This window comes from Abramis brama (assembly GCF_963993115.1).
Source record: "Abramis brama genome assembly, chromosome: 25".
Taxonomy (NCBI): Eukaryota; Metazoa; Chordata; class Actinopteri; order Cypriniformes; family Leuciscidae; genus Abramis; species Abramis brama.
The window spans coordinates 2,056,733-2,075,000 of NC_139987.1; the positions used below are offsets into that span (position 1 = coordinate 2,056,733).

An 18,268-nucleotide genomic window follows, 5' to 3' on the forward strand; every position below is an offset into this window, starting at 1 on the left:
AATCAAACTCACAGGTCACCTGTGCGAACCAATCAAACTCACAGGTCACCTGTGCGAACCAATCAAACTCACAGGTCACCTGTGCGAACCAATCAATCAACGGACTGAGCTTTCACTGCATTAACGGCGCGTTCTCTGAGACGACGATGGATATAACGGTACTGCAAATATCTTAATTTACTGGCTTAATATTTCTCTTGTGGACTTACATTATTGACAGTGAAAAAATGTGAAGAATATTTATTGTTAAACAAGTGTTTGAAGTTGCTTTTGATTTTCACAGATGGCAGAGTTGTGCTGCGTTCGTGAACTAAAGACTGTTATTAGGCCTAGGCCTATATTATTTTATTGATATTATTATCATTAATATTTTGTAATTGTATTGTTTTTAGTTTCATTAGTGTCATTAAATGTTTTGTTAATGTGCTATGGAAACAAAATACTGACGAACAGCGATGCCGTCTTCATCTTGGCTCTGTATAAGAATGATGCGTCTGTTAAAACAAGCACTCTTGACAGTTTGTGAATGGATCAACTTGCAATTAAATTTTGTTGTGGGATGTAGTTTTTTAGTCTGTTTTAAAACATGTTCTTTGAGTCCTCATATGCGCGTGTCGGTGATATCGCAAGTGTGGTTATGTGGTGATGTCGTTATGAATTTAGGCAAGGCAAATTAATTGTAGTTCCTAATTAATTTAATAACAATACTAGCTTCATAATAATAATAATGATTTAATACATTACTGGGAAAACGAGCCAATTATCGTATTGATATCGTCAAAGGCGTCTGCCAGCAGCGATATCTCTGACTATCGTCAATACACGATACTATCGTCTATCGGCACAACCCTAGTATGAACCAATCAAACTCACAGATCACCTGTGTGAACCAAAGGTCACCTGTATGAACAATCAAATCACTCACTGAACCATCAGTAGCTGTTTCCATCCAAAGTTGTGAATTTATCTTATGGGTAAAATTGGAATATCGCATCATAAAGCATTTGCGGATAAATATTGTTGCTGCAATCAGGCTCTTTCTTCCTCCATCATAAATGAGTGTGTCTCAGAGTCAGACGAAACACAATAACCGCTGTCATGCTCTCTTGCGTTCGGATGCTGGTGTTCGGAAACACAATCGCGTGAGACGCTTCTGGAGGGAATCAAACCAAATTATTCTGATCCGATGACAAATGTTGGTTTGGTCTTTCTGAAACGCCCGAGTCTGAGATGCTGTGATGTGATTGGTTCACCACGACAATCATTCTCCTTGACACAATATCATGCCATGATACGGTTATGGTTTAATTCGATTAGAGGGCCATCAATTTTACGACATTATCTGCCTATTTTGACAAATGCATCCAAAATGTATCATTTACTTGAACTCTCTGCAATCATGTGTCCCAATTGGAACATCCCAAAAAATATGCACTTTAGTTTTTAAAATAATATACAAAAATACGTGAAATGTTCAACGGGCATTGCATGCATGAAAGTGTCAAAATAAATGTGCATCTTAATTTTGACACATTGCATCGATACATCATATGATTGGTCAATTGCCAGATGACTTGATCCATATGCATGAATCGTTACACCCCTTCCAAACATTGCATGTTTGTGTAACAAAGTGAGGTTCAACATAAATATGCAGAGTTTTTGCAATAAATGGTTCTTAAAAGATTTCATGTTACAAAAAAAGTATTTTTGTATAGTGCATGGAGGAAACCGCGTTATCTCTTGCCATCTTACCCGTCACACATCAGTTTACACAAGATGAAGATCACGACTGAGGGTCTGATTAAACATCATTAAAGTGGATGTTGGAAAAGCCCCTGAACCGCCGACAGCGAGATGAAGCCTGAGAGAGAGAGTCGTCTGGAGCGGTGTGTCCACATGTGGAGGCGGGATGGGGAAGGAGCATCTCCAGCTGTAATGAGCAGCAGGATCACGGCTTCGCCTCTTTCGGGATCCTCTGCAAGCAGCAGCGAGTGCTGCAAAACAACAACCCGGGACAGGAAAGACAGGCTTCCTGCCACATCACACGAGGAAGTGCGCTGACGTCAAACTCGGCTCTTTTGCAGAAGCGTATCGGCTGACCAACTGATTGTTGAAGCTCGTTTTAACCTCAAACAATGTTCTTCAATCATGTCTCTAACATTACAGAAAAACTGCTGATGTTACTTTCTGTAGTGTCGCTAATGCAGAATACAAACTCTGAATCCGACAGTAAGAATAAAATACTGTCTATAATGAAAATGAATGGAAATGGAAGAGCAGAAATATGCCGACAGCTGCTTGTGTTTTCACTGGACTGGTCTGCGATTCTTGTGGTTTGATTCATTACACAGCAACACAAACCGCACAAGGTGACTTTCAGGTCAATGCAACACTTTTTTAAACGTCTTTTCCCCTTTCAAACTGCTAGATACAACTGAAATGTAAAAGAGCACAGAATCTCCACATCTCAACGTAACTCTTAACTTGACATGCTGTATTAAAACATGGCCAGCCGAGGCTTCAAAACAGAAAGTCAGGACGATAATAGCGGTGTAAAAGATAATTATGGTCATCTGCAGAAAGGCGTCTCTAATGCCTTTCTGCAGATGACCATAATTATCTTTTACACCGCTACTTTCTGAGTGATCTTTTCCATTAAGTTCACACGATGACACAACATGATGTTTCGAGTTTTGTAACAGGGCTCAACGAGAAAATGGAAGGGAAAAATATGTTAATATGTAAATTTAAAGAATAAATCTTAACCCCTCTCACCAGCACTCAAGTACAAGTTTTAATCTATCCATGCATCCATCCATCCGTCATGACTATAATCTCTCAGCACAGGTGTCCTGATAACAGTGTGCTGGACTAGCTGTCTGTCACATGATGCAATGAGGGAGTCATCTGTGCCTGTATGTAATTAACGAAGGCTTTGAATCGATTACATTTGACTTAAGCAATTACACACACAGGCTTTCTGGGATTAAACTATACTTAACATTAAAAATTACTGACACTGAACACCCACATTAAAGGTGCAGTGTGTTATCTCTCAAAGTCGTTGCTGAACAATAGCCGCTTTCTGACCAAGTAGTTACAGGAACTTAGTTCTAGGAACTGTCCACTTCTAAACAGTTCTATGAACTACTCTCCCCCAAACTCGGTTTTGCTGTTTGCGTTCGCACTGGCCAAGTGGCCATAGGAACTGGTAGGAGGGGTAAGGGAGTGACGCAAGCACGGTGACTTTTATTTTGGCGGCGCTGAGAACGCCAAAGCAAACAATGCTCGCATTCTCTGTGTTCATTAGTTAGCGATCTGTCTAACAGTACTGTTTAACATGTTATTAGATAGAACTGTTATAGAAAGTACACAGTATATGAGCCTATGCCGTGTGGTTGATGTCCAGTGTTGCTAGCTGGGCAGATAAACATAATCATGTTTGACTTGGTCCCCTCAAAGTTGCGTTGGATTTTCTCTTCAGCATAAAGGTTTAGAGGCCCATCTATCACTGTTTTCCATGTTTATATCTAGTTTATGGAGTAAATATATAGGCTATAATCTGTGTGTTTACATTCTAGCTGTTTTAAAAATCACAGGTGCTGGTGTTTTGCGTGCGTTCGGTCATCAGCGTACACTAACGTCACGAGTAGTTCCTATAGTGCTGGTTTAGACCGACTCTGAAGTAGGAGCTAAATTAGTTCCTCCAAATGGAGTTCCTAGAACTAAAATCGTTCCTAGTTCCTGCGGTGCGAACACGCCGACATCCGGGGACTTTAGCCAATAGTTATAGGAACTGTGAAAAGGTTCCTCCGGTCGGAAAGCGGCTATTGTTGATATTTGAGATCAACCCAAACAAACACACCCTTCCCTTCATTGCTCCGCCCCCAAAGCCCAAACCCAGTGTTCCTCGCGTGTGTTTGTATTTTTAGCCATTAAACATATTTGAAAGCCATCATTAACATTTTATACAGGCATGAAAACAGGTCAGGGGTAAAAAAGGTGAGAAGGATGCGGCATATATCCCCCCCCCCCCCCCCAAAATAAATAAATAAATAAAAATAAATAAATAAATAAATAAACAAATAAATAAATGTAATGAGTGAGTAGGAACGCGTGAGAGTTAACACGCACAACTGAAATAAGTACAAAATTCTCATTTATGGACCTCTGCCACTCTAGGGGGGTTCGGGGGCATGCTCCCCCGTAAGAAAATTTTTTGCTTTTTAATGTTAAATTCATCAATCTGGTGCAAATTAAACAAAGAAAATTTCAAAACTCTTTTAGTTACAGTGTCTGTCTACATTACTACTACAATAATAGTTATAATATTAATCCCATGATAGTAATAGCCATATATTGTAAAACAAATGCACTGAAAAATAAAGGAAACTTTCATAATTAGTTTTGTACTAATTTCTATACTTGAAAGAGTATATTTCTATACTTCACATTAAAGATTTGATTGGGCTAGCCCAGTGTCAATCAAGAAAAGAACCAATAGGCCGCTGATCTACGTGTTTCATCGGGTGTCAGAGAAAAAAAACTATTTACTACTACTATTTATCACGCATTAAAAATGCCCCAAACCAGTCGTCTGTATGATAATCTGAAACAAGGACTGGTGGGCCGTTGTCCTGCTTCACTTCACAGATGCTGAGTGAAAGGAGAATTATAGAATGAAAGGATACTCATTTATATGACACTTTATTCATCAGGAGAACAGCTCGTTCAGCGCGTCATACGTCGTCCTTTCAGTTTCGGTTTTCAATCGATCGAGTTTTTTCACGTTCTCTCGATAAACCACCCCTTTCAATCCGATCGAAATTATTTGTAATAGAGCTGACACTTTGAGATTTTAACGGGTTATGTTAAAGCCCTACTTGTTATTAATGTTTTTATGAAATATCTCTAGTGAATGCATCATATCACCGTATCATTTATCGCCATGCGAGCCACAAATTAAAGCTTGGCGAGCCACATGAGGCTCGCGAGCCGCGCAATGAATAACACTGCACTGTTCCTGCTCGCTCAGCGCTCACGGCGCCCGCGCCCGCTCGCGATATTATCTCGCCCACTTCTATGTCAAAATTCAAAATAATGACATTGGCAACATCGCTGTCTGTATCTGACAGGACAGTTAACATTGTAAGCTAACTTACCTCAGGCTTTCTTTCCGACGTGCGGTACTTTGTTCGGCAGTGTGTCCAGTTGTCAGACTCGCGGTGTAAAAGACTTTGAAAACATTTCTGCCCTAACGTTACTCTGACTCGTATTGGCTGTCATGTTTCGGCATTAGGAATGATGATTGTTTTTTAAAGCTGCGAAGTTTATGGTAACTTTATAGGGGATAAATGCTGGCCTCGACCTCGACACCCCCCCCCCCCCCCCCCCCCCCCCATAAATATTTTCTCATCGGATCTGCACAAATCACGTAGGTGACCCTTTTAGGTTTTAAAACGGCGAATTTCGCCGAAAGGTGAGGAGTTTTCATGCCTGTTTATAAGTCATTTATTAACAACAATTACAGGCCATAATGAACCATAACTTTTAATTTAAATAAACACCAACACATAGTAATGCCTACAGAAATTAAATGTCACATTTAGTTTTGGATTTATAGTTATTTTATACCTTATCCCAGCCCTATATTTATTAAAACATTATTAATAATAATAATAATATTAAATATTATAATAAATAACATTTAATTATAATATATAATAGTATTAAATATTATCAAAAGGCCTAAAAATTGGTATCCCTAGTTTGGAGATTGCCGTTTTAGTTCTTTTTATAATACCATTATTATTTTTCTTGCTTATTTTAGTTGTTTATTTGAATAATTAATGCTGTTGTTATTAAATACATGAAAAACTTCAAGCCTCATGCACTTCATTTGTATCCTTGTTCTAACGGGTTTATTATTTATTGCAATGCGTTTCTTTGTTCGTTATTACTCATTATTACTTGCATGCCATATTTTGTAATTTCAATGGTTAATATTTACATGAACATTTACCCTTTAAAATAAGTATGTGTGTTCATTAGCATGTGGTAACAGCACTGCTATGGAGAATCATGAAATGCAGAAACCAGCGTTTGAGAATAAACTTAATTTCGCCTTCATAAACAGTAAGGAATTGATCTTGTTGCTCAAGACAGTTCTGATAAACATTGTACATTAAACTACAGACGCACTCAATGTTCAGTGCGAGAACTGTGCGACTTCAACGCGACCGCAAACGGCCACACTAAGCGTGCGAGCGCACAACAGAGCACACTGGGAAAGCAGCTCTCACGAGCCTGAGCCGCAGCGAAACCGGAGAGCAGGAATGCACCATCTTTACTCTGAATGGGAAAGTCGGTGGTGGCCAACCCCTGCCTCTCAGATAACAGCTATCCCACAGTGCCATGGGGCAGGAACAAAGAGGCATTGTGGGCCGCGCAGGTGGGCTGTGGAGGAGCCAGCGCTGGGAATGCATCTCGGGCTCCACGTAAGCCTAGACTGCAGGCCTGTAGCGGTGCACACCCTTTCTCACGGGCCGCCCGCTCTCAGCGCTCCGGTTACGCCAGCACAATGTGTGCGCCGGAGGGGCCGAGCGCTCGGACCTCAGTCACCACTCAAAACATACACTGAACTAACTAAACCAGCAAACAACAAGCCATAAACTAACCCTTCTATCAGACAAAACGTTCACAGCTTTACCCATCACCAAACATAAAGCAAAGCCTTCGGTTAGACTCCGGCTCGGCACAGTCTGGACATGGATGAGCTGGTTCAGGGGTGTTTGATGAGGGATGGAGCTGAACTCGACAGGACTACGGCCCTCCAGGTCTGAAGATTAGTGCTGTATCCGACGCGTCAACGTCAAAATTACGTCGACGTCATATTTTTTGCGTCGACGCTTCTTTATTTTTTTATTTGTATTTTTTTGTACCATTCCCGGAGGTACAGCTCGCCACACACACACCGCCCGCCGTGTTATTCTGTCATGTTTTCTCCCTTTCTTTCCAAACCACGACAAACGCCAGTCTCCTTTCTCTGCAGAATGTGATAAATCCGCTCAACCAATCACAGCGCACCATTCCACGCATTGTAAACAGTAACGGCGGCGCTTTGAATACACCCGGCATCCTAGTTTTCCTTATCTACTTTGCACTTTTTGATCAACAAACAAACAAAAAAAATTATACATTTGACGGCATTGATGGACCTGTGGTGGATTCTGCCGTAGGGAAGAAACGTAAGCCATCGAAATCGAATCATTTACGTGAGGAGATTAAGAAGATGAGGCACGCGGGAGGAAGAGAAATGCCGACTGTTGCTTGTTCTCACACGACAGCGTCAAACTTATGTCGAATGCTGACACGTGAACCTCAGTGGATCTTTTAAAAAACTTTCAATTCTTGTACTCAGTCAACGAAAACCGAGCAGGACCAAGCCATTTTACAGCTGATCGCCGTCAAAAAATTTCAGAAGGTATTTCTTAGCGATGGCTGATTGAATGTAGCCTGTGTTTAGTCCCGTACGTGCTAAATATAAGATTAGTATTGACCGAGTTCAGAGGCTGTCATGTGGATCAACTTACTTTGTTGTGTATTTTCAACAGTTTCAATATGAAAAATAACTTTTATATTGATTCAATGGATTAATTGCATGTAAAAAAAAAAAAGTGTCATGAATTTATTGCATTTTTGGGGAAAAATAATCTGTTTTTATAATAAATCTTTGAAAATCAAAATCTGGATTTGAATTATTTATGTTATTATAACCTAAAGATGCTATGTGAAAGTTTGAAACAGAAAATAGTGGTTTTCATCTTGCCACTTTCTTGGTAAAGAAAACACATTTTTTACTCAAATTAATCAAAATGGATTTATCACGTTTATACTATATTATTCAGAAGTAAACATTGTAGCTGACAGTGTGTTTATGTCAGAATGTTTATTTTTTAAACCACAACCTTCTAAGTGCTTCTTTTACTGATATATTTAACAATATCTTTTGCATTTCTCATCCAAACGTCAAACTTGGCACTGCACTTACTCGTGCCCAGACAGCTGTCGAGTTTGAAATCCATCGGAGTAACGGTTCGAGAGATATGCGAATAACAGACAGGATAATTAATTCAAATTAGTCGTTAGATTAGTCGACTAATCGATAAAATAATCGCCCGACTAATCGTTTAATAAATAATCGTTTACCCCAGCCCTACTGAAGATGCCCATCCGGGTTCTTCTTAAGCAATATAGGTCTACTTTTTCTTAACCCTTGTGATGTGTTGAAAACCCAATAACACTTGTGGTGTTCCCGGTCAAAAATGACAAAACAAAAAACATAAAATCACTCGTTACGCTATTTTATCACCAAATACTGGATTCAATCTTTTTTTCAACTAAGATTGAATTCAATATTTGTGATAAAGTAGCATAAGAGATTTATAAGCTATTTATAAAATTTATAGGCCGGTCATTTTTGACCGGGAACACCACAAAAAATGTTAAAGTCGTTAGACTCTGGGTGAGTAAAGTCAGTAAATTTTAGTCCATTGCAATAATAACATTAACTAGCATTTTCGGGTACGGGAAAATCCTCTCCGGGTCAAAATGAATCCACATCTGAGTTTACAAGAAGAGAGCAATTAAAAATTCACGGTTGAAACTCTTTTTGACGACTGCTGAGCACTGTACGGTAAATGTTGTGCGTCGCTGTAATTTATATGCATTTTAAAGATCTATTCCTAGGCTTTTATTTCTGAAATGCTGGAAAGTATTTACAAGAACAAGATTTCATCACAGCTTAAAAGATTTAGAGAAGAAAAGCACGTAAACATTTGAAATGGGCCATTATAATGGCAGAAATTATATACAGTAACAATATAAACCAAGCAGATTTATGTTTACCTCATGTAAATACTATTAACTTATTTCTGCTAATTCCCACATTTTTATTAAAATAATTTCATCATCAAAAACATCATTTTGAGGTAAAATACAAGACAGAAAACCATTTTAACTACAGTGCGTCTTTCTTCCTATTTTTAAACAAGAGATTTAAATAATCAAATAATAGATGGAGATTATTTTCCTATTATTAAGTTAAATATCAATTAATTCTTATTATTCGAAGCATATGACATTTTATTTACAGCAGACAATCACGTGACTGGGATAATAGATCACAAAACTCGCTCCTCCACGTCAATAAATCGTGTGCGTTAAATGTAGTGTATTAATATTTTAAGAAATATTTGCACTACATTTTATACTCATATTTTTACATAACCCTGTTCTTCAATATTAAATATATGTTTGAATAAATCCGGCATGAAATCAAATCGAAATGGACTCGTGAAATTGTCAATTCCCAGCCCTACAACAAACTACTTAAAAAGCGGCTACATTATCATCAAATGTCCTTTGAAGTTTAAATCACATGATCTTATCCCGTTGCCCCATCCTAACAGAGCCATGCAGAGAGAGCGAACACGAACAGGGCATTTCTGGCAGCACACGCTGGACCGACTGCAGGAAGCCTTGGGAAATACATGTTTCTGAAAGCACCCGCCAACATCTCTGACCACCCCAGCTGAGGAACCGGCACAGGCATGGAGTATTAATGTACTGCTATAGTGGAGATAATCAGGTCTCTTGCCTTTAAGCAGGACAGGGGCGTTACAGAGACCAAACTGTGTCCCGCTTGTCCACCAGGAGCCGGTTGTGATGTGAACTAGCACACGGAGAGAGCTGCTAACTGCTAACACGATATCACCACACTCACAGGCTAACTGGGTCACACTGTGAAACTAGGAGTGCTTCAATCACTGCACACACTGAATTACTGTACACCTGAGAAAACCCCCGGGTGGGAAAGCTCACAAGAACTATACCATCTAGGAAACGTAATATACCTGTGATCATACTGGTGCCAGACATAAGACATTGTTTAAAGATGCTATTTTAAATATTTTGATTATTGGGAGTAATAGAATAGGTTAACATGCATTAATGCTCAAAAAAACATAATAGCGGCTCCTCTGTTCCCGGTTTGTCTGAAACGCACTGATTTCTACAAAGCCCTCCTTCAGAAAAGCTCAGAGTGCTCTGATTGGCCAGCTGAGCCAGTGCGCTTAAACCTGTGGGCGGGAATCATGCTAATGTTTCACACTGTGACGTGGACGTTTGAGGAAGTAATATCAAAGACTGTACAATAACAAGACGCCTCACTCATATAGTTTTGAATGGGGAAAAGTGCAACGCTCAAAATGGCGGAATAAGTCCCGCCTTCTAAATAAAAAACCTAAAAATCCTGGATAAACTTTTTGTTTTGGAGTAAGTGCTTAAGTTTATTCTTCAGTTGGCCTTATTAAGAACATCTGGGTTCAAACAATTGGAAATACTGTATATTTGAATATACACTGTAACTACAAAGATTTATAAACAGTGCAAAGTAACTCAAAATAGTGCATAAAATAGAAAAATGCATGTTAAACGTGTGTATTTTAATGGTTTCCAATCATTCATGCACAAGATCCGCACCCAAAAATGACGCCTGCGTGAATTACAGGTACAGGAGTCCCTTCCCAGTCTCATACCATTATACTGCACACATGCAAAAGAGACTAATTAGCCATGCGACTATCAAAAATGATTCAATTAAAGTGTTTGCAGACAAATGCCACTGGTGCTCAGAATAACCGTACTCTACAGTAAACGGACTACAGCTGTTTTCAATCATTGCTGATGATCAATGATTCTTTTTCACATTTAAATCAACTAAACGGTTAATTAATTAACTTTGTTATAATATATAATTATGGTAAATAGTGTTATCAAAACGCAGTGTCATCAATTTGTCTAAAACACCACCAACGTTTTGAAATTATGACCAATTTACACAAAAATTCTTGTGTTTTATGAATGAGGCCCAATGATCTTAAAATAAACCTCAATAATAAATCTTTTGGCCAATGCAAGCAGCACTGCACCCTACAACAGCAGCACAGCGCTTAGAGAGGCTCATTATACCTTTATAGAGGAAAGCTGCTCATTTAGTAACAGAAGCTTCTGGCCGGTTTATCGTAACAACTGTAAATTTAAGCTCTTTTTCCTCAAGAAATCGTCCAACAGCAGCCAGCTTTTACAAATGCAATTTAACTGGTCATTTCACACACACGCTGCTTTTCTCCATACGAAAAATACTGACTGGATGCTAAAATAGCGGTTTCACATTTAGTTTTAGCCAAGATTTCTGTTTTCTTTCAGCTTTAAAGTAAAAAATGGCATTTTGGTGAGAGTTAGCCTAAATTTTCAATATTAGACTTATGTTCCATTTAAAAAGTATATATTTCTATACCAGGTAATCAGAAGAAGAAATCAGTAGTAGATCAAACTGGTTGTCGGCTGCAGAGGTCCATCCAGCTGAACGTGAGCGAGGAACCCAGTATTATTTTTGGAAGTCATCTGAGATGTCAACCTCATAATAAATTATTTCCTAATATAGAACGGACCAGGAGTGAGATCAGCACTATATACACCGGTTTGTGCTAGTGGAGGCAGTGACTAGTGAAACGTTTCCAGTGAAAATACCAAGTCAAACGTTTGCTTTGAACATTAGTACATTTCCCAGGGAGAAAGGGCATTAGAGATGATGAAGCTGAACATGACTAGGGTCTGTTCTTCTATGAATAGTTTTCCTCAGATTTGGTCTACAGAGTGAAACAAGCAGACATGTCAAAGCAAACTCCACCGGCAGCCTTTAACCGTCTGGAAATGGCCAAACAGAAAGTGTGTGTGTGTGTATGTGTATGACGGCGCCTCATTATGAACCTGCTTTCACACAAGCTTTCAAGGCACCATAACATCATGTCTAATGATCTATTTTACAACATATTCAAGCGAGCTTTAGAGGAAACAGGCACAAAACTTTGGGCACAGATTAACTTTAGACTATAATTCATCCATTTAAGGATATCTAACATGTTTGATATTTTGAGCCGGTTGCAGAACACACATCAAAGTGTGTGACGTGCCTTATAACTGCAGCTCACACTGTGATCTGCACAGGCCGTACTGACCGCATTACCCAGCCAAGACCACATCTATCCACACAAGACCACATCCAAATGTGCTTGCCTCATTTTTTTGTAACTCAGAGCACAGAGCCGCAACATCTACTGCCGTCAGCTCCTGTACATCCACGTTTGTTTCCATCCGTCATGCATCTCACGAGGCCCGGCTGAGCTGCATTAGAGAATACAGTGTTATCGCGATGTCATAAGGGGCTTTCGCACCGGGTAGTTATAGGAACTCAGTTATAGGAACGAGCCACCAGGGTGATTTCCAGAGAACTAAAGGTTCCCTTAGGAATGTTTTCCTGGTCACACCGCCAGAAGGAACTCTGAAGTGACGTAAGCAGCGCTTGTTGTTGTGACTTATTTTGCCGGCGCTGAGAACACCAGAGCTTGAGCTCACAGCGCTCGCATTCTCCGTGTTCATTAGTTTACGATCTGTCTAACAGTCCCGTCTAATCATTAGATGCCGTGTGTTTGATGTCCAGTGTTGCTGAGCAGAAATACATAATCACTGTAGTTCCTATAGCGCTGGTTTAGACCGACTCTGAAGTAGGAGTAAATTAGTTCCTCCAAAAGAAGTTCCTAGAGCTAAAATCGCTCCTAGTTCCTGCGGTGCGAACACGAACACGGCAGAAAGTTTTGGAATTTTAATTTTATGAAAAATAATAGTCATGTTCACACTGCGCCAACAGACACCAACAAACGCTGACTGAACATGTTCAGTGAAAACAAACGACCAAAAGACACAAAAGGGGTAACACACTGATCGCGTTTGTCTGTGCGGTGTGAATTGGCCTTTAGTGTCAAAAAAATTTAAGCTGAACCTTCCAACATGATAATGATAAGGGGACCTTTCAATATGATGAACCAAAATATGAAAGTGTGGCCAAGTCAAGGCCCAGGTCTATAATTTCAAGCCAAATGAAGTGATGTGGGGGACTTGAAGTGGGCAGCTTATGTAAGAAAACCCTCCAGTATCACACAGTTAAAGAAATTCTACATGAAGGAAAAAGCACATTAGTAAGAGAAGAAGCACCGGCAAAAAGGCTTGATTTACAGATAGAGCCGTGAAGGTAATGTAGTAGCAGAAGAACTTTATTGTCCCCGTGGGGCAATTGGGTTTGCGGCGCAGTCGCAAGGCACTACATGACAAACATATGACACAAACAATACAATGCATTACAAAACACTAAAATACACTAAACTAAAAAACACTATAATACACTATACACCCTTGGGTCTAACCATGCCAGCTGGACAGATAGCTTATTTTAATTGATTTAAGGCCTTAATGGCTTGTGGTACAAAAGAAAATTTAGATCTGTTCTTGGTCATAAGAGGTGGGCAGAAACGACGCCTAGATGGTAGTAAATTGAAATGGGATGCTAATGGGTGTGTGTGATCGCATACAATGTTATTGGCTTTTTTCAACATTCTGTCCTTGTAAATGTGTTCGATGCTTGGTAATGTTATCCCAAGTAGCTTGCTAGCAGTAGTGACTGTTGGCATTTCCGAACCAACAAATGATACAGCACGTTGTGACACAACATCAACTAAAAGTAGAGCTGAGTCCACTTTAGTGTGCAGGTACACGCCAATGCAGACCTTTTACTCGGTTCAGTGTGGACAATGAACATGGGTTGGAGCGCTTCATTCTGAACTCAAAGTGCACCATATTGATATTTTTAACTTGGGTCCACCCACCATTGTCTCACAAAATGCTGTGGGAAACACTAATCCCAGGATCCACCCCATGAAATTGGTTGAAAGATTGTGTGCGTCGCTGTGAGCTGCAAAGAACCTAAAATATAAGGGTTTAGTTTCTCATTTTTGCTTACTACGTACTACGCATTTCTATTTGTGCTGCTTCATTGTTTTTATGACAACACTATTACTCTAAAATGTGCAAGGGGAACAAAGTATGGTTACACAGGTATTAATATTTAAATTTAAGGTATTAATATGCACCCTTTACAGATAAATCATGTACACAAGGTGAGTGTACACAGGAGTTTTCTGAATCCTGAAAAACAAAATGTACCACATTTTTCACAAAAATATAAAGCAGCATAACTGTTTTCAACACTGATATTAACCAGAACTGTTTCTTGATCATCAAATCATCATATTAGAATGTTTCTGATGGATCATGTGACACTGAAGACTGGAGTAATGATGCTGAAAACTCAACTTTGATCACAAGAATATATTTTTATTTAAGTTTAACATTCACATATAAAAAGCTATTTTAAATTGTTATAATATTTCATAATATTTATTGTATAAAACGTGGTGAATTAAATTTTTCAGGATTCCTTGATGAATAGAAAATTTAAAGGAACAGTGTTTATTTGAAATATAAATATTTTGTAACATTATAAAATACTTTACCGTCACTTTTGATCAATTTAACGTATTCTTGCTGAATAAATGTATTATTTTATTTATTTATTTACTTATTTTTTATCTTACTGACCCCAAACTTTTGAATAGTGTATATTCTTAGAGGAATCAGACAAGTATTTAGATGATTAAAAAGTGAGTAAAATAAAAAATGGACTTAAATATTATCAAGAAATATCATAATTACCATTTGAAGAACTGAAGAATGCATTAAGATTTGTGAAAATGCATACATATAGGAGTAGGCTTGTTTGTGCTGGGAGAGAGACTGTATAAAAAGCATCTTTGTGTGTGTGTGTGTGTGTGTGTGTGTGTGTGTGTGTGTGTGTGTGTGTGTGTGTGTGTGTGTGTGTGTGTGTGTGTGTTCTTGAGGGCTGGAACAAACAAACTCTGTGTGACTTAGCAAGAGAACAGAGGGAAAAAACTAGGTTGGGAATCCTTCACAATATGATACACCCACTGCAAAACGTCAAAACTCAATACATGCCACTGTCTCTCAATATCATAACTGGACTGCAACTGAAACCGCAGAAGAGAGTCCCAGCACGTCCACAATAGAAAGGGTTTAGGGTTTCATCTCTCTCACAGCCCTGAGTACAGTAAGAAAAACAGGTCAGAGTTTGAGCTTACTGTAGGATCACAGGCGCCAATAAACACACAGTAAAGACACAGTAAAGACACAGTAAAGACACAGTAAACACACAGTAAACACACAGTAAACACACAGTAAAGACACAGTAAAGACACAGTAAAGACACAGTAAAGACACAGTAAAGACACAGTAAAGACACAGTAAAGACACAGTAAAGACACAGTAAAGACACAGTAAAGACACAGTAAAGACACAGTAAAGACACAGTAAAGACACAGTAAAGACACAGTAGTGTTGATGATGACCGGCTGCCTTCATTAGAGAGAGTCTATGGTGAACGTGTGTGTTATTTACCAGTTAACACTTCATAGCAGGTCTGTGAATGTTTGGCTAGACAGGGAATCGATTCATAGGTTTTCGATTCAGATTTATTTTTTTTGCATTTGATTTACAATGAGATTTGTTTGGATTAATGATTCAATGCTGTATTTTTAAAAGTGCATTCATTGTATTCTTACTTATCAAAGTAGTAGTAGTACATTTTTTCATATTCTATATTGTTTACCAAAAAAATTACAGGAATTGTTCAATTTTAATTTGATAACACTTAAATCATATTCTTTTAATAATAAAATCATCAAAAATCAGAAAAAAAAGAGAACAGAATTTACAAAACATTCTACAGGGCCCTATTATTGTAGAAAAATATTGTTATGAATATATGTTATTAATTCAATTGATTAGACATGCTTTTAAAAGGTTAAGATTTAATTAACCCATTAAAACTGAAAAATTAAAAAATAAACACAATTTGAGGTAAATAAAAGATTTCATAGGGCCCTAAATTTTTATTTCTGTTAAACTTTTAATAAATTTTATTCAAGATTTAAATTAATTAGACTAAATTAATTAAATTAAATTATTATAATTTTTTTTATTTTATTACTAAAATCTAATTTAACCATTCAAATGGAATGAAAACTGAGGGGAAAAAATGTAATTGAAAAAAGAAAAAAGAAAAGAAAAAAGAGGGTCATTGGGCGCTACACTTGTCTGGTTTTTCCCTCATTATTTAGAGATTAAGCAGTCTTGTTGCTTTCAGTCAGTAGACTAAGCTGTTATATTTACACTTTCTTTTTTTAAACTATTTTCACTATTCTACTTTTTTTTTTTCTTTTTTTTTTAAGTTGACATTTTCACCCTTTTTCTCATGCACAGCATAGCCAAGAGTCGTGCATTTCACTGTTTTTATATCCTTCAATCTGCACACTGCTCTGGCATGTACCAGGAATGCAGGGAAATTCCTCCCAGCAGACGCTTCACACACACACACACACACACACACACACACACACACTGCCCAACTGGAGCAGCACGACCCCACAATCTGCCCACCGGCCCCCTGCTCTAACCCCACACACACACACACACACACACACACTCTCTACAAGAGCACATCATCGGCCCCTGAACACGTGCGCTAGCAAACGAGAGCTGTGGTGTGCGTTCAGTGTGCAGGACAGCTACTAACAGTGTTTCTGATCACATTCCTGCACCCCCATCATGAGACACTTGTGTTCCTCCCCCTCCACACACACACACACACACACACACACACACACACACACACACACACACTCCCCCTCCGATGTCAGGCCGATTGAGCCGCGATCTCTGACGGGAGCGCTGGAACTGGAGCGCAGGGCCGAAGATGAACCCAGAGCTCATGAAACACACAGGTGAAGGAGTGAGGAGCGTAACTGCGTGCACACACACACACACACACACACACACACACACACACACACACACACACACACACACACACACACTGGACACGCTATAAAAGCAGAACTTTCCATTCAGTCCTGTTAGCATTAGCTGTATTAAACAAGACTGTGATCCACTAACATAAAAGGAAACATTTCAGTGTACAACATCACAGAAGAACACTTCACGCTGAATCATTGACTATCTTGAGGTTAAACATTAAAAGTTGTCACAGGATATTTGACCTCTTGAGCAGAAACCCAATGACTGACATATAAATACCGCTGACAAAAACACATTTCTAAAGCAGAATGACACGTCATCCACCCATGGGACTTCCAGCTCGCAAACGCCATCAGCTTTATTTGAAACGGATATTTTGAGAAGTAGTCAGGCAAAGCTCACAGAGAGACACTTCAGCAAGAGTATTGCATCATACATGAGAAAATGTCAGAAAATGCCACTAGCTAAAATAAAACATGCTAAATCAATCACACATAGAATGGAAATCCCAGTCCATGATGATGATGATGATGATGATGATGATGTGCAGATTTGACGTTGTGATCACATGATGCCCTGTGCGCTGGTTTCTTATGAGCAGCGCTCACACACACAACACGTTAAACATTGCCTTCGGGTCCGTTTCACATTCAGGTAAAAAGTAACTTTAGAGTCAACATCCTTGTTAATAAATGTGTCAGTCAATGATGCTGACAGAGTGAAACTTTCTAGAAACGTACAACTAAATTACTGATATATATATAAAAAAAAAAAGAAGAAAAAAAGAAATGATATTTCACCTAAACACTCCAGAGCTGTTGAGCGCGGCGGTCGTGACTGAACACTCTCTAGGCCACACAGAGTCCAAACATATTTCACGTCTGATGACATTCGGATCATTTTTAGGATTTCAGGGATAACGCTCCATAAAAACAAAAATTGCATTAAGGTTTAATGGTGCCATTTCTAAAGTATGATTTATGGTGCACAAGACCAATAACAAACTAAACAGTGCGTACATTATTTATTAACAGGGGTACTTGAAAAAAATCAAGTAAGGAGCCATTGGCTTCTATAAGGAAAAAAATCTTTATGTTTTAGGTGCCACATATAAATAAACATGTTTATTAAACGCTTAACTCCAGTCCTCCTGCACATGTACATCTGCAGCCGCAGCTCTTCATCCGGCTCCTGGATGTCCCGGGAACTGAGGAACCGATTTGTTCTTCACACAGAATCTGAGCCAGTGTCACAGACCATAATAATGTCAGCATCACTGGACATTGAGTGTAGTTTGGCATCCTCAATTATTCATATAATGAATATGTAATATATTGCATACTGCGTATATTCGGCAAAATGCTCCTCTCTAGTTATTTCTCTAGCCAACTAAAGTTTATGGTCATTGCATGGCTTTATT

General features: G+C 38.7%; 1 protein-coding gene across 2 annotated transcripts in view; it reads right to left on the minus strand.

The window, feature by feature from the left end:
• map3k1 (mitogen-activated protein kinase kinase kinase 1, E3 ubiquitin protein ligase) overlaps positions 1-18,268 on the minus strand; it is a 71,604-nt gene that overhangs the window by 34,826 nt on the left and 18,510 nt on the right. The window contains exon 1 of one of the 2 annotated variants that reach the window (XM_084105516.1): positions 1,756-2,013. The exons of the other annotated variant lie outside the window; for it this stretch is intronic. Within the exon in view, the coding sequence (XP_083961642.1) occupies positions 1,756-1,766 (11 nt within the window). The 5' untranslated portion in view covers positions 1,767-2,013. Of the gene's footprint in view, positions 1-1,755; positions 2,014-18,268 lie in introns of those variants that run through there. 2 annotated transcript variants of the gene reach the window in all.